Genomic DNA, 21390 nt, shown 5'->3' on the forward strand with positions numbered 1-21390 from the left:
AAGGTTTGGAATGTTTTGGATTCCACCATCAGCTGATGGCAATTAAGAAGAAATGATGGAAACTAGCACATTTTAGCCAGGATAAGAGTAGAGTTCCTGCAGCACCACTTAATTTCTTGATAAAGTTGCTGTACAAAAATTTCTGGAGTTCAGCTTTGATTCCTGTGTTTGGTAACTCACAAGATCTTCTCAGACACCTATTTCTTCATGTTTTCTTTTTAGTCGGTGTCAGGTTACAATTTGGCAGCTTTCTACACAGCTTTCCTTATAACTATATCCAGGCCAGGACAGCTGTAAGCTTGCAAGTCAACAGCTTGCAATCAAACCCAAGGATCTCAGCCACTAGGAACACAGTCTGTCAATAAGACAAAAATAAAAGCTACCCACCAGTTTACCATGATTCAGTGTCAGGCCTATTCAATTCCACTCCCTCTAGCTTGGAGTAACAGCAGTTCGAAAGTATTAGCTTACTTCTGTGTGAGTTCACTGAATTTAGTGAAGTGTGGGAAATGTGTGTGGAATTTTGGTATTTTGTTTTGCAAAATTTTTTTTGTATTGCAGAATTTTAAATCCATGAAGATGCAAGTGGCCAGTGAGATAAGTCATTATAGGCAAATATAATACAGATTTATATTTTCACATTTTTGATCCAGATTATGATGAAAATAGTAGTTTGGAATGATGAGAGTTTGGCCAGCCTTGGGATAATTTCCAGAACCCAGAACATCACAGCTGTTATCTGTCATTGCATCATTGATGGTCTCTATGCAGAATTCAAGGACTTACTGGTTGTAGAACAGGAACTCTCTCCTTATCCTCAGAGAAGATTTTTCCAGTTCAGCAGTGAATACAGCAGTCATTGCATGTGGGTAGGGAAATAAGGGAGGGAGAATATCAGTTTCTAGAAACTTACCCGAAGATGTGTGCCAGAATTTTTTTCTCTCCTTTCATTCTTGCATAAAAAAGAATACACCAGCTATATCTTGTAAAAGCTGAACGAGAAGCTTTTCATAACTGGGAAAAAAGCCATCAGGCAAACACTGAATTATCACTTTTTTTTTTAATGTTGGCTATGCAGAGTTTTATTTTTCTCTGAAAGCCCTGTATTTGTCACACTGAGTCATCTGAGGTCAAGCAGCTCAATCCTCTCTGCCATAGTGCCCATCTTTTCTGGGATCAGTCTTGGCATGCTGGCACAGTGCAGCTGTGTAGCACACTGGGCCTGGATGATCTGGCTGAGTGCTACCTCAGGATCCTTGGTGAGAGGTCCTCAAGAGGGTGAGGAGTAAATGACGGACAGGCACGATTCAGTGAGCCAAAAACCAATACTTTATTATAAAATAACAAACACATAAGCTGTGTGGGGTTCACTAAAAGACAAGGCCAGGGTAGGTTACCAACTTATATAAAGTAGGTTAGGGGCAGAATCTGAGGGAAAGGGCCTAATAAAAAACAGGGATTAAGAATATGTAAAACATTGCACCAAATTCTAACCAATAATAACAGAGAAACTACAGAACTTTCTAGTACTATTAACATATAACTTTTCAGGGGGCATTGTGGGTGAACTTTTGCTCACCCCAGCTACAGGAGATCCTTCTTCTCAGGGTGTGGGGAAAAGTTCCTTATCAACCCTTTGTCCTGATGGACTCCAGCATAGCTGTTGGCATGCCCAGGCCCAGCTTGGCTTGGGTGCCTCTGGCAGCGCAGTCAGTGGTGCCTGGCATGGACCATACCACATCACCCTTCTTGTGCAGAGCTTCTCCTGGTGCTGTCACAGCTGGGACTACATCATGGACAAAGTGACACTGACAGTGGGGAGCAGAAGGTTCACTCTGTGAGACTTCTTTCTCCCAATATTTCCAGTTTTCTCTGGTTGGTCCTGTTTTATTCCTGGAATTTATTACCATTTCAGCCTTGCTGCAGACTTCAGTCAGTAAAAGTGACTTTAGCTGGCTGCAGTGTGTTAGGACCTTATACCACAAGCTATTTGATCTCTCTTTTGGGTTTACATTTTTCTTCTGAATGAGTGATTTTTTGGCATGGGAAACATTCTTATTCATTATGAACTTTTCTCTGTGTTTGAGTTTCATGCAGTGATGTTGTTTGGACATACATGATGATATGCTGCTGAATATTTGGCAGAACTCAGAATAATCCCTTCACCTAGAAACTGGCTGTCAGTGTTTGTCTTTCACTTAAATAGCACAGTGGTGGTTTTGAGCTAAATAACCAAAGTGGATAGGGAGCTTATCATGACAGTTATGATTCAAAAATAGTCCACGGTATAAAAATCATTATAAGGTCAAGTTTCCCATTTGAAGTCTCTAGATCTGTGAATCACATTTTCCTCTGTTGGTGAAACAAGGAGGATCATCTCTTCTGTGCAGTGTGGATTCATTCATTACCATTTCTAGAAAGCCCTGAGTGAGCCTATTTCATACATCTGGCTGTTTTGCCACCCGAAATTCTTCTCTGGTAGGTTGTGGCCAAAATCTATCCTGGCATCACTTCTCCAGCCAGACAGAGCCCTAAGAAATGCATAAAATTTTATGCCTTTTCTTTTTGTGTTAAACCCACATTCACCTATACTTTGTATGCATTTCATACAGATAAGTCATACAATATTTATGTCCCCAGTGAGTCCCAAAATGGTTGCAGGCCTCTGAGACATGTGCTCAATTTTTCATTCATGGGATTGTTCTCTTCTGCCATAGAGTTAAACATCATGTCTAAACTTCTAGGTTCAATCCTTTGGATCTGAACTGGAAAATATCAGTCCTTTATTTAAGCCCTTTTACTTAAGTAATCAGCAGGTTTCTTACCCCCAAAATAAAAAAGCTACTATGGTTTTTATACAGAAAAAAATGCAGTAAAACTGTTTAAAGCGAAAGAACAGAAGAATACAACATATAGTTAATGCTTACAGGAATTCTATGCAGGAAAGTTTAATTATCTGATTTCCCATCAGTTCTTTGATTCCAAAAATGCCAGAGGATTTTTAACACCACAAGAGATCAAGCCCTCTGTTTCATCTGTGGGAGGCAACAACAAACTGTAGGACATGTGTCATCATCTATCACCATCTATTTTCATTGTGAATTAGGCATTTGGTATCTCCAGAGGAACTGGATTTTGGGTTAGCATGAAATCTCATTGTTTTGTTCTACAACAAAGATGCTGATTCTTGTTAGCTTTTGGGAGTTGGTTTGTGATGTTTGGATTGTATTATCAGGATCATGCACCATATGGGTTAGTTATCAGATCCTTCATGAAGTTACAGTTTTCCCAACACCAAACAAAAAACCCCATAGGGGCGATTTCCTTACTCTTATATTTCTCTAAGACAGAAGGAATGCTGTTGATTTTTTTTCCTTTCTGGTGACAGAAAGTTTTGGAGCATAACAAAGAAGATGCTTAGGAGAGTTCTAAAGCATACTTTAAGACATGGCATTAAGGTATTATTTATGATTCTTTTTTTCCTGAAAGCATACGAAACATTCTCTTCATTAAAATAAATGAACAAATACATATGTTGTTCCATTAGTGCAACTAGTTTTTCCTTTAAAATAAATATTTTTAGCATTCTGTAAGTATTTTTTAGAACACACCGGAAGACAGAATAAAAGTGCTCAGCTTGGAAAACAATGGCCAGCCCAGGAAGAGCCTTGGGAAGATGGATTTTGAGCAGCATGAACTGTGATTTTTTTCCCTGTCGTTTGGGTGGGCTTCCCCACACAGAAAGGCAGTTTGTGTCTCATGGTCAAATTTTCAAAATAAGTGAGAATTCTGTTGACCCTCCAAATGGGTGGCCAACTCATCACAAAGAATTGTCTGTCAACTGAGTAGATTTGTGAGAGGGGTGAGTGGTCCTACTTACGGACTGAACCCATGACCTCCTAATCCTATCTCATGTGTAGTGCCTGCCAGACTGTTCAATGGTCATTAGACCTGGGTGAACAATTTGGGAAAAAAAATGAAGCCATTCTGGGGATTAAAGATCCAAAGAAACCAAAACCCATCTCTCAAAGTTATTCTGGGCTTTCAGCTTACACTCAATTTTATTCTATAGTAATGTCTTTCCCATGCTTCATGCTTGTTCTGCCATGGCAGTAAACTTTCACCCTGGATCATATAGGCTATGCTAGGAAAACCTGAGGATATGATGCAAATGCTTTATGTGTGAGGTAGAGAAACTGGAGTTTAATGATTCATTTTAATGGTATAATGCAACGGTAATCAAATAAAATCAGGCACTTTGATTTTTACTGGGGATGAAATGCTCAGAAGTTGGATTAAAAAAATGTCAACACTGGCTTAATTCTGGAAGTGTTACTGGATAGAAACTTTTATATCATTCATACTCTATAGAAAATCCATGAATTACAGAAAATTCAGAAGCACTGAATAATTTGAATTGTAAATCTTAACTCCTTGGGTCCCTTGAATGTACAGACTGGCCTAGAAATTGAACAAAGGGTGACAGTATTTAAGCCTGCAACTGAAAGACACTTGTTCACCAACACATGTAGTTCCTTACAAGAAAAACTTCTTTGGCTTTTTTTTTGAGACACAAGAGAAAGACTTAGTAAGGCTGGAAGTGATGCCACATCATCCTCTTAGTTCTCAGATCTCCAGTTGGAGCAATTCTCATTCTCCTAAGCAGTTGCTCCGATTTTCAGACATGCAATGAAAACACATCAAGCTTACTTTGGCTACTGTTTATTGGGAAAATTGATTCCTATGCTGAAATTCCACTCAATACTGCACCAAAACTTGGCATAGATTTATACAGGCTGTGTATCAGTGGGAGGCAATATATGCAATATTTTTATGACTTTTAGGATAGGTACTTTTAAAACACAAGCTTTGTGTATTTTAGGTACTTAGTGAATATACTTTTACTTGACCTGTCTCAGACAGTAAAACCTTTAATGTAAATATTAAGCACAATCTAAGTAAATTGTTTTTCTACACTTTTAACCACACTTCCCTTCCATCTGCCCCATGTTCTCGAAGTCTGATGCTGCAAATCAGAGTGCTCATAACTGGACACTAAATGCTGAACTGCTACTGTTCCACTGATGAGGAGGTGAGACACAGACACAAGCAGTCAAAATACTTTTGGACCCATTTTACAGAGCAGCAATGCAGTCCATGCAGGAACTGAAGAAGTCAGAAGCAATGGCAATTCACTGTAGAATGAGGACTAAAGAGCCACTTCAAGTCTCAACTCCATTTTACTAAGTGGAGTTAAAGGCGTGGAATGGCAAAAGCGGTTATCTGTTTTTTGTATCCCTGAGAGGAGAAGAGGGGAGTGTAATTCCAGTCATGATGTGAAGTTTATCTTCTTGTGCAGAAGAGCTTGGACCAGTGGGAGGAAATATTAAAAAGGGGGAGAGAAATGATCAGAGGTCAAATGAATGAGGGCTGTTTTGCTTTGTAGAAGATTTATAAACAATGTAAAGGGCACTGCAAGGCCTCTGGGGACAAAATACTCTGTTCCCATTGAGTATCATAGAAGAATCCCTGAGCTTTAATTGCAGAAACTTGATAGATTCATAGAATAGAAACATTGGAATATGATAGATCATCAAGTCCAGCTCCTGGCCCTGCACAGGAGAATCTCAAGAATCTTACCCTGTGCCTGAATGTTGTTCAAATGCTCTTTGAATTCTGTCAGCCTTGGAGCCATGACCATTCCCTGGGGAGCCTGTTCAGTTTTTTCAGAAAAAAATTAGGTAGGATGATTTATAAATGTATGAAGTACCTGTCAGGAGTGGGGAAGGTGTAGCTGATCCTGCCCAGGGAAGATGGATGGGTTACTGTCTCCTCAAAGTCACTTGCTGTCCAGTTTGCTCCCTTCTGTGGATCCTGTGCCTTCCCATCACCACCCAGACAGAAGTGCTCACCATATTTCTTTCTCACCAGGCTCTCTTGGGGGAATGCAGCTCATTCAGTCCCCAGCATTCACGGTCTCATACTCTGGCAGGAGCCTTTCCACGTGAGGACACAGGGGCCAGTTCTGCATGCACAGCTGCCAGTCTGACATGCCTTGACATGTGCTTTTGGATTCCTTGGTGCAGTTCTGCTGTAGTGCCTAAAGACAGGCATGCTCTTGGCCTAACACCATGGTATATCACATAACCACGAAGGCATATCACATCATCAGGGTAACCACTGGGAACTGAGGAGGCAGATTGCAGACTTCACATCTTAGAAAATGTCCATGGCAGTCCTTGCCTATGATCACAACCCTTTTAAAACAAACTCATCTTCTGACTATGCCATAGTGCTATATAAGTCATAGAGTTTTAGGAAATGTTGGTAATTTCTCAGCTTCCTAATAGTCTGTGATGCTGCTGTTTGCTTAAATTTTTCTTCCGTGGAACAGATAAATGTAATTTAGACAGAAAGCTAGCACTTCTCTATCAATTTCTGTTTTACCTGAGGGCAAAAAGTTAAAAAGATTAATGGCAAAAGAATGGTAGCATCAGGGAGAAAAATGAGAGTAAACATTTGTTAGCAGTGAAAGGAGATTTCTGTGAGAGCGTGGGGCTGACAGAAGATGAAGACTAGACTGTGGCTCAGATGTAGCTATTAAGCCAGGCTTAACCTGCTCTGGGTGCTCACTGGCTGACACTGTGTGTGCCACCAGCTGCCTATAGCCCCTGTAGATTGCATACAACTCACTTTGGTAGAGCTGTTTTAGTACCACCTCTGCAGGCCCAGCTGTGAATCCCAAACAATTCTCATCACTTCACTTACCTCTTTAAATATCTTCATTCTTTGGTTTGCATGGCCATAAAGGTTTTATTTTTTTTCCAAAATGTTAAATTCAGGAAGAGAACTGGAGGAAAAAGAAATTCAAGATGCCCATAGTCAGCAGCATCTTCAATTTGAAGACACGAAGCAGCTAAATTGGGGTCAATATGCCACCTAACAAAAAAGCAGGTAAATGCCTGCATGTGCAGGATTGACAGTGTGTGTGTGATCTTTTGAGAGAGGATTTTAGAAGAAGTATTCCATCCAGCTGCTTTCACAAGCTTACAGTGATTTGCAAAACACCAAGGACACACCCAGCACGGGCCACTAGGATAATAACACAGATGCATGACTTTTATGGCTGCATACCAAATTTAGAAACTCCCTCTAGAAAAACAACTCAAAATTACTTTTGCTAATCCTTCTGAACACCTAGAATAGACTCAACAAGCCAGGGAACTAGAAAAGTTACTGTGTGGTTTACCAGGCCTCTTACATCACTCATAATTAAAATTTTGAAATAAGTAGCTAAAAGAAACCTTAGAAATTCATAGATATCCCTGTTTGGTGTCACATTATTTTGTGCCAGTGTTGACAGTTCAGATTCTAAAACTGAGAGTTTTTGTTCACAGAAACCCCACATGCTTTAAATGCTTGGAAATCTGTATGGGAAATAAACTGTTATATTCTGCAGTTTCTGAGGGGTTCCTCCCCGTTTTTTCTACACTTGAGACTTTCTCCAACTACAGCTGTTTTATAATAATATCCAACTTTTAGATATAGATTTTAAGGTCAGATCAGACAGGTGATCAAACCCTGTTTCCATGTCTAACCAACATGTATAATCTCAAGTAGACAAGCTGTCTCATAACTTCAGTAGGATAATTCATGTAAGGAGCTAACCATAAATTATCTATCTGATGGATAAGAATTTCTCTTGTTGTGATCACCAATAGCCTGTGGGAGTTTTCCTGGGTACAGGGAATGCAGGTCTGCTCCATGGAAGTGCCAAGCAGTTTTACTTACAACTGATGTGGTGATACAAGAGAGGCTGTAAATAATTTTCTCATCAAGGAACAGACTCAGAAAACAAGAGACAAAATTAGTTAACATAGTAAGAGACTATTAAAAAAAATATTTCCAATTGCTGTTTGCATTATTGCATATTAAAAATATTTTGCATTTTTTTCTTTTCAATAACTAGTAATTAAAATTATACAAAACCTACCACATGAGCATTTCTGCACTCTGCATTTCTTAGGCAACTACTTTAGTGTAACAGCTCTACTTTCTTAATTTATTTTGGGATCTGGTATTTAGCATGAAGTCTTTACAGGGACATATTCTGGTACATTGACTTGGGCTGTCTTGCTGCTAAACAACTTTTCCATGAACGCAAATAGAACCACATGACCAGGAAAACACAAAGAGTGTCAGCTATACATCTAGTGCCTTGAAATCTGTGATAGATCTCTTGTATTTAGTAAGATGGTACTAAAAGCATTTTCCTTTCTAAATCAAAGCTTTGCAAGAGCTTAAATGAGCTATGCAGGCTGAAAGGGACTTTCAGGGCACTTTTGCTTGAAGTGGCAGCTGGCCCAGGGAGTTCATTTAAAGTTGCCTGTCCAGCCCTACCGTGACCTCCTGTCTGCCAAACCTGTCCTGGGAGCAGAACATGTACCCAGGCAATCAGCCTGTGCCAATCTGAGCAACCTGCTTCAGTGGAAAGTGGGGCTGGCACAGCTTGCCCAGAGAGGCTGTGGCTGTCCCATCCCTGAAAGTGTCCAAAGCCAGGCTGAATGGGGCTGGGAGCAACCTGGGATAGTGGAAAGTGTCCCTGCCCATGGCATGGGACTGGAAGGGCTTTAAGGTCCCTTCCAACCCAAACAATTCCATGATTCTGAGGAGCAAAGCAGCATCTGTTTCTTTTTGAGTGATGTGGAAGGTGCATCCTCCCTCCTGTCCTTGGTGCTGGAGATGGAGAGTAGCTGTTCATTCCACCTGTGTCTCAGACAGAGATATGGCTGCACGACCACCCAGCCTCATGCAGACACACCACCCATGTCTGGTGGGATATTGCAGTTCTCCTGTGAAAGAATAAACTCGGAAATGAAATATAAAAAAAATTTAAAACCCCATACTTTTCCTCATTCTTATCCATTCATGCGAAACCTGGTGAGGTCCACGGTTTCTGCTTCTGGGACTTTGTGTTTATTTTCCAGTTTTTCCCACATCTTGAGAACAATGCAGGTGTGTTCACTATGAATGAGTGTCCCCTAACTACTGTAGATTGAGGGAAAGGTTAAAGTGGGTAAGTGAGGAGGAAAAACACAAGGGCTCAAGGCTTCACAACCAAACTGGGCCTATGTCAAGGCACCAGTGATCTGCCTGGTCCCACTTGGGTGGTGCCAAGGATGTGCCCAGTCCTCACTTCCTCACCTGCTGCACACCAGAGCAGGAGGAGCTGTCCTTCTGATGGTCTGTCATCCCAAAGCTTCAGCAGTTGTAGAGAAACATCAAAAGAACTCGTTCTTCCCCTTGTTGCCCCTGACAATGTCCTGCCTGAAGTGAGGTGTTTAGAGCAGATGAGAGCAACACATTTTGTGGCTGGTTTGAGAAATGCACCCATTCCAGATGTAGGAGCCAGTAAGTAAAACTGACAGCACCAAGCCTATGGGTTTTTTGTTTTAATTTTGTTTCTGGATGTTACTCAATTCCATATCATAATTTTTTATGGCCTTAGGAAAGATTTACCACCATGAAAACAGTGGTGAGGGAAGGAATAAAATAAATAAATTATGGCTCATCATAGTGGGGTATTCACTGGATAAAAGTTCAGTGTCACTGACAAAGATAATTTAATTTTTTTCTCCTCTGCTGTTAATTCAAGATCAGTAAGTCTTGTTTTGTGGTTATAGATCCATGCACGAATAGCAGCCTTCAGTAGTCATTTAGTCTGAAATGCACATTGTAGAAAGGGTCATTGTGGCCTCTCCATCTTAATGATGAAAGAAAGTTTGAGACAACTTTGTATGGCTTTTCAGGTGTACCTCAGGGCTGCATACAGACTTTGATCCTTATGATTAACAGACACTGCAATGGAGTCTCAACATTTGAACACAAAAGACTAAATTCTCCAACACAATGGCTCACTGGTAGACTTTCAGAATTTATTCTTGTTGGTTGCTCAGATCCTGACTAACAAAATGAGTTCCTGCCTGAACCATGACAGCAGTAAAGCCAGCTGACTTCATTTTGAGAAGGAAGAGTCTTCCTTTTCTGTAGACCCATTATTACATGCTTCCCTCTTTCAATTTTTGTATCACATCCATAAAAGCCCTGCTCATGCAAAGCAAAATATTTAAGATCTTTCATAAATGTTTAATGAAAAATATCATGAAGCATATACTTTAAGATAGATTCCAGTAATAATCCACCTTAAGGATTTTAATGCCACAATGCATACCTGGCATTTTAGAATGAGCTAACCAGCAGATAGGTGCCTCTGTGCAGGACATCTATGGGGGGACTGTGACAGGCTTTTATCAGATCTCACAAATTAAGCCGGGCATGGTCTTGATAAATCTTGGACTTTGCCTGGAGACTAGTTTCTTTCTTCCTCTTAATCCATTTCCCAAAGAGAACAGACTGCTAAACTTTGGTCAGAGCCAAAATATGCACTTCACTTAAGTTTAATTAAGGCTTGGAATTGATAAATCTTGGAAAATGTCATATCTATATATATGTCGTATGTGATTGGAGAAAGCTTATTTGTTCTTATTTACTATATGAAAAAATGACAAAACTGTGGACTTTACATATAGAAGTGTGAAATTTTAATTTTTCTATGTCTGCACAGACACAGAAAATCTGTGAGTTATCTCTTCCAGCCACTTTGGTATCTAGAAGTTGCATTCCAGAGCAGGAGAACTGCAATATCCCACCCCAGTTATTCTGCAAGGTAACTTTGCTTTCCACAGTGGTGGTTTGCTGCTCAGCAAACAGCTCTCTGCCTCCCTGTCAGATACCAGTGTGGCTCTTTCTAGTGCTAAGGGGAACCAGAAATGGGGTGGAAGGCAAATTATAGTGCTAGACATCAACACCACCTGTGAGTGCTTCAGGGGCATCTTGGCATTGAGGAATGGACTTTGTTGTTACTGAGGGTGGAAGCTGCTTGGTACTCTGCAAGGTAAGGCATGTGCAAGTTTGCAGAACTGAACTGCTAGGTCCTGCTAATGGTGTTTATAGAGACAAAAAAAACTCAAACTGTGCAAATCAAAAGCATTTCAGCTTGATTTCTAAATCTGATAAAGTTCTGTTTGTAAAAGGAATCAAATAATTTTTTACCCACACCAATTTTCATTAAGCCTGTTCAGATAAGTTCAGTCACACCATGTATGTCACCACATTCATCACTGACAAGACCAAAGCAGGAGTATTCCAGCTTTTCATGAATTGCCCAGGAGAATGCTAGAATTGCTGCCTTCCTGCAGCTTTCCCACACTGGCCTATCAGTTTTCTCTGGTTTAGCAAACCAAACACTTCTTGAAACACAAATTCCTTTGGAATCATTGTTTACCACCTTTCAGATATTTTAACACCCGATTTTATTTTTATAAATTTTTATACCCACAGGATGTGTTTTCCATCATATAACAAGATGCCCTTAGAATAAAGTGATTTGAGACAAGAAAGGAAATCCTCATTATAGAGTAGTTTGCCATGAAAATTCTGGAGGGCAGTGAATTTCCAATAAAAATGGAAATGTAAATTTGCTAGTATGGCCCTTACAATAGGATACATCAGGCCTGTGAGGCATTTCTGTTTTCCATGAGCCTTTCTTTGGTGTAAAAAAGTTGAATTCAGGTAAACTACAGATGTAACAGTCTTCAAGATATCCTGCTGTTACATATCAAGTGTTGCCTCACTGAAAGATTATTAAAAATTATTGCAGTGGACCAGTCATGCAGCAAATAAGATGTGTGTCAAAATCAGAATTCTCTTGCTCAGTGAACAGTAGGAACTTGCAGGAGGCCGGTGCTGGTTGCTGGTGCCGATCTGTGAGTGGCATCTCAGGCAATGTCTCCCTTCCTTCTGCTGAAGCTTAAGGATTCATTGCTGGCTTCATAGCAACCATCCCAGCTGGCAGGTGGGGGAGGATGTGGTCCAAGGCTTTGCTGGTGTTCCCCCATCACTATGGCATAGAGGGATGGGGACCATGCCCTCGCTCTTCTCTCAAGCAGGCATTTAGCCCAAGGCATGCTCTGCCCTTGTGTGAGTCATCCCTCAACTCACCCATCCCTTTCATTCCTGACCATGCCAGCAAGCACACTGCATAGGATATCAGGCACTTCTTTGGGTGAGCTCCCTAAAGACATCTCTGCCTTCCATTTGGTGGGAATGGACATGCTGCTGTGTGCAGCCCCCAGGTCCGGGGCAGCAGCAGTGGGGAGAGCAGCACAGGGCTGCACTGCACAGCCTTACTGGGTTTCTGCTTCAATAACACATGTGCCGAACCATGATTTCCCAAAGCCGGGGTGGAAAACAAAACTGAAAGCCTAAACATATGCAGATGGCAGTCAGAGCCCAGGACAATCCTGCCAATTTCTACAACTGATACGCATTTAAAATATTTACTTAGGAATTCTTAATTAAGTCAACCATTTGGTAGTGGTGTAGGGTTTCAGATGTGTCACAGTGTCACCACAAAATACCTCAGTGGTTCCTGCTAACAAAGAACCCACTATGTGGATTTTTTGTCAGAGATGGTGGGGCAAGTTTGCGGTACAGTGTACCAAAAAGCTGCACAGCTCCCCTGCTATTAATAGGGTTCATGTGTTCATCTCTTCATTCCTTGCTGAAATCAAACCCCCTGCCCAACAGCAGTTTCAGGTGAATATCGAGAAGCAGAGCTGGGGTGGGATCACAGTGACCCTACAGCTGCCCTACACAAGGGCTTGCAGTGGGACTGGCTCGGTGGGAAGTGCACGCTGTGCTGTTGTGCAGCCAGGAATGCAAGTGAGGGAGGGTGCTGGAGGAGAAGTTCTTGAAGCCAGTCCTGGGCTCAAATTAAATATAATTTTCCCAGGGAGCATAGAATGGCAGAGAATTTTTAAAGCAATTTTTAGTTTTTCAGCCAAAAGGTTAAAATCAGCTTGAAGAAGTGTTTCATCTGCATGCAGTGTATTGGTGGTTTAATCTCTTATTTTACATCTTTTGTGGTGTATTTGTCAGAATGGTATATTAAACTTCTTGGAGAAATCTCAGTAGACATCTATGCCTATGCAGGAGCTTGGGAGCAATGCCAAAGATTTGTTAGGTACTGCTCTTTATCTATAGAAGACAATTCAGTTTCATAATTTTATCAAAATTCAGATTCTTTTAATGAGAATGCAATTTAGATGTTTTCTTCTCATGTGTTTGTACAGCTGTTCATTATAAGGATTTACTTAATTTATTTTCCACCTGTGCAAAGACTTGTAAACTGCTGTAGAGTTCCACATGATGACCTTCTTACATTAAAATTAATCAGAAGTTGCAAGGACATGATAACATTTGAAATCCATAAAATGACTTGTGCTCAAGTTAAGTGAATGCTTGCTTTTGCAAATATAAAATGGGGACCCAAGCAAGCCAACAAGGAATGAAGAGTACATTTCTCTTCCAAAAAGCAGTTTTTAAAACTCAAGTGGCCTTATTGTTTATTTTCTGAAGTATTTTAAAGATCTTACTTTTAGACATGACATAATAATAATAATAATAATAATAATAATAATAATAATAATAATAATTTTCATTTCACTTTGTGAAAAGGGAAGCTGGAGTTCCTTAGGTCCTACAGAAGTGATACAACTGTAGCAGCAAATACATCTGAAGGGAGAAATTTCTCTTTTTGTAACAGGATTCATCTGTCTTTCCATACGTAAGAAACATTATTTCAGAAAGTAATCTGAAACTTGTCTCCACTGACATGAATTTCTGCTTGCTGTGACGCAATCCTAGTTATTTTTTTTAAGGATAAAAACCCTGATGTTTCAGAATTCTTCTGCGAAAACCAAGCCTTCCAAAATTTTGTTCATCAGGATTAATTTGATGGAAGTTTGAACTGCAATGTCCTATCCAAGCCGAGAACCAAGGGAATTTTTTTGTGTTTGTGTGTGTTTTTCGGTTTGTTTGTTGCTGTTAGGTTGTTTTGGTTTTTCCTGTGGTTTTTTTGGCTGTTGTTTTTTGGGGTTCTTGTTGTTTTTTACATTTAGGCATAATTCTGTTTATAGATATTGCTCAGTTTTGGTGCTGGTGTTTCCCTTGGATTAATGGCATAGGCATGAAGAAATGTGAAAGCTGTTCATATGCCAGACACTAATGCCAATTCCTTAGGATATGTGCCATTATTCCACAAAGTCTGTTTATGTGGATAAGCCATGTGGAGGATGTTTAATTGGATAGCCCATGTGGATGACCCAGCAGAACTTTCTGAGCCGTTTGGAGACTGTTGTGGTGCAGGATGATTGCAATTACTATAAACTGCATCAGAAATCTTAACAAAGTGCCACACTCAGGAGTTTCTGGTGATAAGAATCAATGCAATTTGCACCAGAAAGAAAGATTTGGTGAAAGAAGATGCCAAAATGTGGCATGGAGGATCTGCCTTTTGACAGCTATAAAGTGAAAGAATCTCCATCTTTGAAAAAAAATAATGTAGCCCTCAACCTGCCAAGGGGCAGGAGCAGAGCACAACCCTCCTGAATGTGTGATGGATTCACAAACTGAGGGATGCCACAAGAAATAGAGGAGAGGAAGCTTGAAATGCTGTTGGGTGCATTTCTTTAATAAAAAAAGTTTTTCCAAAACCTCAGTTTCATGATTCAGCATTTCTTTTGGCACTGTAACAATTTAAAAGTAGGCTAAACAAGTCTGAGGGAATATGCTGGTAAGTTCAGGCCAGAGAGGGGAAAGTTTCTGGAAGTAATAATAGAAAAACTAAGACCCTTTCCACCCCCAATAATTGCAGTTTAATTGTTAAAATACACTTCACAAGCACACAATGATTATGACACCCTCACAATACCTTCTGAAACAGATATGATCATGCTTATCATGCTTATTTTCTGGATGAATAAACCAACCCACTATATTAAAATGCTTTGACCAAGACCTGCTCCAAAAACAGTGGGAGACCAAAGAATATACCCTTTAACCTAATTATGAGACAGCAGTGGCATGTATGAAGGAAGCAACTTTACTGAAAATTATACATTTAGATGCTGTGGCCAATTCTTGCTTTCCTTTGTTTTGAAAGGTTTTGCTGCTTAACTTGAGAATAGTTAGTGGAAACTGTGGAAGCCCACCAGTTTTAAAAAAATGATGTCAGGAAGTCATTGCACAGTTTTTGTCAGTTTTTTAATTTTTAAAAAAGTATTTATATATCATACAGACTTTTTAGATGTAATTTTTGTTAGTAAGTTGGTGGCATAGCCTCAGTAACTTGATGAGCAGCAGGCAGCTACAAGACCAGAACTGTGTGTCTTGTGCATGTGCCAAGCATCACATGGAATTTTGAATGCCTTGTGTATGTCTCTTTCTTAGGAGTCAGCCCCAGATTTCCTCAGGGTTAGATTTTCCTGGAAGGGTCAGTGTCTGAAGCAGCAATAGAAATGGTTTACCAGGTAGGAAGGTCTTGCAGTATTCTTGGGCACCTGGTCTGTCCCAGGGGACTGGGCAAAGCCAGGTGGAGAGGATGCGGTAAGAATGTGGCACAGCTTTTTAGTATCATCAAGGAATGTATGCTGCTGAATTTGACACATTATCTATTAAGGAAAAATGCTTTCCCTTGTGTCTTACTTCAGTATTTTCAGAATGTCCATCCTAGTTCGTGTGGAGAGTGGATGGAGTCAGAGAGAGAAAGGCTCCATGACCTTTCAAAGGAAATAGCACTTTCACTTTTCAATATTGAGAAGTATCTGATTTAAAGAAAAAGAAAAATTAAGTATTGATACTTTCCTCTATGATTTTCATTAGCTTCTGAAGCCATAGCATAAAGGTCATAAACCACTATAAAGAGAATCTTATCCCTATATCAAGCATAATACTTTTTTAAGATGATCACATCTCTTGGAAAGTCCTAATTTAAAGACGTCACTATTTAATTTTCTTTAATTTTTATTTTAAAGTGGAGAAATACTTTTTGCCAGAAAGAACCCCTTAGCTCAAAATCTGCATGAACCTCAGGGACTCTCTGGTTCCAGTTGATACTCCAGTTTTGTTGCTCAGCACCTGGAGGAACACAAATGAAAGCTGCAGGTCTGAGCATTTGTACTCCAACACTGAGAGTGCTCAGACTGCAGCTACCTTTTGTTGTTACTTCAGTTTAATAGGCAGAACAATAGGACATGCATGCTCTGTGTGATGCCCTATTTCTACACCCATAACCCCCCCCCACCACCATAAATAAAAACCCACAATCAGAGTGGGTCATCACAGAATTTCCATTCCACAGAAATGGCAGTTTCTCATTTTGGCTAGGGAAGAGCCCCCAGTTTCACCCTCCTTGCTCTGGCTTTACTGTATCTCATTGAAATGACAAAATTAAACACTGATTTCATTAAAATGCAGCATTTAAGTAATTTTGCAGTTACCTTGTGATGAAGTTTACAAATTCATATATAATTCTTTAATTTTGTTTAGTCAGCATTTCCCCAAGGGAGCATTTCCAGTGGGAAATTTTTAACACTAAGATGAAAGGCTTAGGCTGATGTTCAGGGAGGGAAGTAATATCATGAGGCAGTCAGTCTGCTTGTCCAGAGACAGCTGAAGCATCTCCACACAGGCCTGTCAGGTACTCAGTAGATGTGACCAGAGGCACCACAAAAAGTGTACCCATTGCTGTCCTATTGTTTTCAAAATATTACCATTTAAAATGTAAGCTGTAAAAATGTTGAAAAATGAGCCTGCGAAGATGTTGAAAAGTGAGCTGAAAAATGAAAAATAAATGTGCTCAAGTGAAAACATATGGCAGGTGCAAGTTATATGCAAACTTCATAATGAATTCTGAAAATATACTTGAAGAATGAGAACTGCAAATGTTTCTAGTCTGGATGGTACACATTAAAGATCGCTCCTATGTGCTCCATGTTTGCCAGATCTAAAAGTACAGTTATGCTGGTGAACTTCATTAATCATTCAATACCCTGAGCATAATAATGGGCAAGAGTATTGGTGGTGTCAAGTCATTTCCTAAATTGTGCTTAAGTTTCAAATGAGGGGTGGATGAACTGGTTGCAGTAACTAAAATACTAAGTCTGAACCTGCATTCAAAATAGACATGAGTTTCAGACATTTGGGGATGATGGCTTATCACTATTTTCTGATTTTAAATGAGTCTTTCTTTCCACAAGCTGATGTCTCTGTGTAGGATGGGAAACAAAAGTGCCAAAATTCTATTTCTTGTTTTTTTTCTGGCACAAATCAGATCAGGAACTACTTCAAGATTTCCAGGCTGCTATACCAGACCAGAGACATTGTGCCAAGTTGGCATAATTGCAGGAACTCAACCTCCAACCCTTCCCCTTTTGCACAGCGCCTTCCCAACCACACAGCAGCACCTGGTCACCTCAATTTGGTTATAACGTGTCTTTCTGCTTTTTTTCTTCAGAGCTTTGTCATCCGTGGTGGCTTTAGGAGCTAATATAATCTGCAACAAAATCCCAGGCCTGGCCCCTCGGCAGCGAGCAATCTGCCAGAGCCGCCCTGATGCCATCATTGTGATCGGGGAAGGGGCACAAATGGGAATCAATGAGTGCCAGTACCAGTTTCGGTACGGGAGGTGGAACTGCTCTGCGCTGGGAGAGAAAACAGTCTTTGGACAAGAGCTTCGAGTAGGTAAGGGTATCTACTATGGTGCTGTAGGGATCTGTTTGGGATAGTTTTCTTTTACCTTTCTTGCTATGGTCCTGCAACGATTTATAACCCTCAGAGTTCAACAGCAATGCTTCCAGAACAACTGTGAGTTTCCACTCACTGAAAATTAGCTGGCAAGAGACATGAAATCTCCAGTGTTCTGTAGATGAAGTCACTCATATCTGTGCAACTTCAGACCCAGCAATGGCCTCAGTGCCTGCACAGCCATCCAAGGTTACAGCCCATGAAAAGAGAATTTCCAATCGTTGTCCTCGTAAAGGTTGTCATGATAACTGTGGTGAACATTCATTATGGCCAATCAAAAAGGAACAAAAAGCAGCTCAGAAAAATCCCTCTGCAGACTTCCCAGAAGCTTAAGTAATGGGAGAGTCCCAAATAACTGATGGAAGTACTGTGCATACCACACTGCTGTTCCAATATGTGGCAATGATACATTTTAATGTTGCTATCATACTGAAAAGAAAATAGTGCTAGTGATTTGAGGCAGGAAACCCATTCAAAGAAAATAATACATGGCCTTGGCCTGACAAGCTGTTAGCTGTCAGAAGTTAAATCAATACCTTTTCATTTACCCTATGTCTGATATTATTTCACTGGGGAGGTTATGTAAACTTTTTTTCCAGCACTGAGATCACTGTCTTCCTCATCACCCAACTGGGTATCCTTAGCTTATTCCTGACCTTTTCTTTCTCCTCCAAGGGCTGCCCACTCTCCTGTCTGCCACTCTGGGTTGGGATAACATATTGTACTGTGTGGCTCTCTCAGGGGCACTCAAAGTGATACCATCTCAGTGGGGTTGTCCTCTATTCTTCTTGTGTCTCATGTTTCTTTGGGTGATACCTCTTGGATTCAATGGTTCGGGTGAGCCTTGTGCTTCCAACACAGCTGAGTGTGGTCAGACATAAGATCTCATTAAACCTGTATGAAAAAAGGCAGAACATTTAATTTCATCTGTGCAAAGAGGTGTTGACTCACATGGTGCTTTGGTTGTTAGTGGTGGTCAAGGCTTCAGGGTTTTTTTCTGACACCCTTGTGAAATGAATGCCAGAAACAGGTATGTTTGGGTCAATAAGGGAACAAAATATTTTTTGAAAGAACATCCGAATTTGAGAGTCTAGATGAGGTCTGGGTGCTTTAAGGACACAGTGGTTCAGTAAAATGTTGCAAGGGAATAAATCTGTTGGCATTGGGAAATTGACTTACATTTGTAGTGGGTCTATCATACTCTGTGAGCTTTACATTACATTCTCAAGGCATCATATTCAGGAATTAACCTAACTTTTGACTCCTACCTTAAAATTTAAATGAACCAGAAAAAAATCTAGTCACTTGTCTTGACTGTTAGAAACATGGTCTGGTCCTCCTTGGTTGGTGTTATTTTTGCTTGCTTTCGGTTGACAACCACAATTACATTCCTGCCAGAAAATATACATCTGCCAAGCATTCTGTACTTCTTTGTGCTCTGTTTTCATCTGCCAGAGCTTGCAGACATGCTCTGACCTTAGATAAACGAGTTGTCTTACCTTCTGTAAGAGTTGGTGTCATCACAAAGCTATTCAGTGAAAAGGCTTTCATCACTTCTGCTCTCCTCTTCAAGCTGAGAATCATCTGCACCACTGTGCTCGTGGGTAGCAATCCTCTTCACCAGAGAGACTCCTTTCATCCCCCAAAACTTTCCAACTGAGTGCAGTTCAAATGCCTAAAGAGGACAAGTTGTAGTTGTGCTTTAATTCTCAATGTTTCTACACAAAGTGAGAGCTACAAGGAACAGAAATTATTTGTCATTAGGATGGACCAGCTATCAGACTGGTCAGACTATACAAAGTTGGAAGAAAACAGAGTTTCTTGAGCCAGTATTCAAGCCATATTTGCCAAAATATTTACCAGGTTCTTGACCTCTTCACTGAACCTGGGTGGTTTCTTCCAAGTCTGAAATTACTGATGTGGAATTTGGTGGGTTTTTTTATGGGTTAACCCAAACATAGATGAAACTTGGCTGTTGCAGCTGTGTTCTGCTTTGACATTTGTTGGGTGTGAAACCACACAGACTCTAACAGTTGCAGAAGGTTTACACGACCCCTTCCAACTGAGCCAGATGAGTTCCATGCAGGTCTATAAAGGATCCCATAATCCACAAGTTTTTATTTTTTTATTACTGGAGTAGCACCCAGAGATGATGAGGTCAGTACCTAGGAAAAGGATAGGGTTAGGAAGCAGCGTCATTACACTATAGCAAGGGGGGGAAAGGTAAAAAACGGACAATTATTTAAAAACCCAACTACTTAAAAGATACAAGGTACTCCTAACCATAAATATTCATACGTGTAACAAAACACACCCATGTCTGACACAGAAACACATTTGGTTCTGCCTGAGCACACTGAAGAAATGACTAAAACTAAAAAAAAGACAAGCATGTTTTTCACTTCACCCCAAAGGAAAGCTTTGTCCCAGAACCCTTTGGGGAGATGAACACTGAAGGTGAGTTATCCAGGTCTCAGGGTGGGGAGGGAAAGTAAGCAGTGATAACATATTAATCACTCTCTTGCTGCATGGGAAGGAGAGGACCTATGCTTTAGCCACTGACCAAGACTCTACCACTACACTGACAAGTACAGATTTGTGGTTATTCTAAGTTCGATTTTGATGCAACACTCCCCCTTCAAGATTCAAAGCAAACACTCAGACTCACCCAACGTGAGGTTTCTCCAACAGATTGTTGCTACCATCACCTCTTGGGTGCCTTTATGTTCTAGCTGTGCATGTCTTCCACCCACCACCAAGCCAGAAGACACAGGGACATGTGTCCCCCCCTTGTAATTTCCAGGGATTCTACTGTGCCAGGACTAGTCCTCAGTTTATTAGCTAAGCTCTAAGATGGTTCAGTGAGGAGCTATTTATTCAAAGAGGTACTTCAGTGAATGAGGGCTGCGTCAACAATACTGTATATGGAATCCGTATTAAAAACAATTGAAATAGTCCAGAGGATGGAATAACAGTTGTAGAAATGATGGGGCATTCATGTTGGTGTGAAAGATTTATAGCAGCCAGAGATAAAAGTGACAGAGAAATCTAAATTACTAGCATGAACAAAGGCTGTAGCATGAGATGAATTAGCCAAGCAATGTGTGTGCATAGCTTATTTTGATATATTTATAGCTGGGAACTCTTCCATAGTCATGTCATCCCCAAAGAAAATCAGTCCTGCACTTACTTTACTCATGCTGTCCTTGTACATGCTTGTATTTGTCACCTTCCTGAGCTCATCCCTAGTTTTCATGCCAGCTTCTCACATAATCTTCTGTACTCTCCACTCTTTCTTCTTGCTTTAAGTCTCTTTAAAGATTGCCTCCTAAAAAAGTTGGTTCAAAAATAAAAATTAAAACTTTTAAAACGTATTCAAAAATATGTATCAAATGTTATTACTAGTAATCACTGTTGAAAAGATAATTGCCCTTCTAACATTTTGAAAGGACCCTGATCTGGATGAGTAAAGCCTCTGCTCCTATTAGGTTGTTGATACAACACAGCTCCAGCACTAGGTCTCTATTCCCCTAAATGATGGGCAGAACAATTTGTCACTTATACACTTCTAAAAGCTGCAGATGACTTATAGCATTGAAAACAAAGAACTCCACCCCCAAAAAGTAAGCAGTGCAGGCTCTGTAGTATGAAGTCTTAATCAATAACAGAAATGAAACCTACTGT

The 21390-nt window shown here is 40.3% G+C and overlaps 1 protein-coding gene across 3 annotated transcripts in view; it reads left to right on the top strand.

Annotated features, from left to right (window-relative positions):
• Positions 1-21390, top strand: part of WNT7B (Wnt family member 7B) — a 94678-nt gene that overhangs the window by 34720 nt on the left and 38568 nt on the right. For all 3 annotated transcript variants that reach the window (XM_058853076.1, XM_058853077.1, XM_058853075.1), the window contains exon 2: positions 17417-17643. In XM_058853076.1, the coding sequence (XP_058709059.1) occupies positions 17417-17643 (227 nt within the window). The remainder of the gene's footprint in view (positions 1-17416; positions 17644-21390) is intronic.

This window comes from Poecile atricapillus, chromosome 18 (genome assembly GCF_030490865.1).
Source record: "Poecile atricapillus isolate bPoeAtr1 chromosome 18, bPoeAtr1.hap1, whole genome shotgun sequence".
Taxonomy (NCBI): Eukaryota; Metazoa; Chordata; class Aves; order Passeriformes; family Paridae; genus Poecile; species Poecile atricapillus.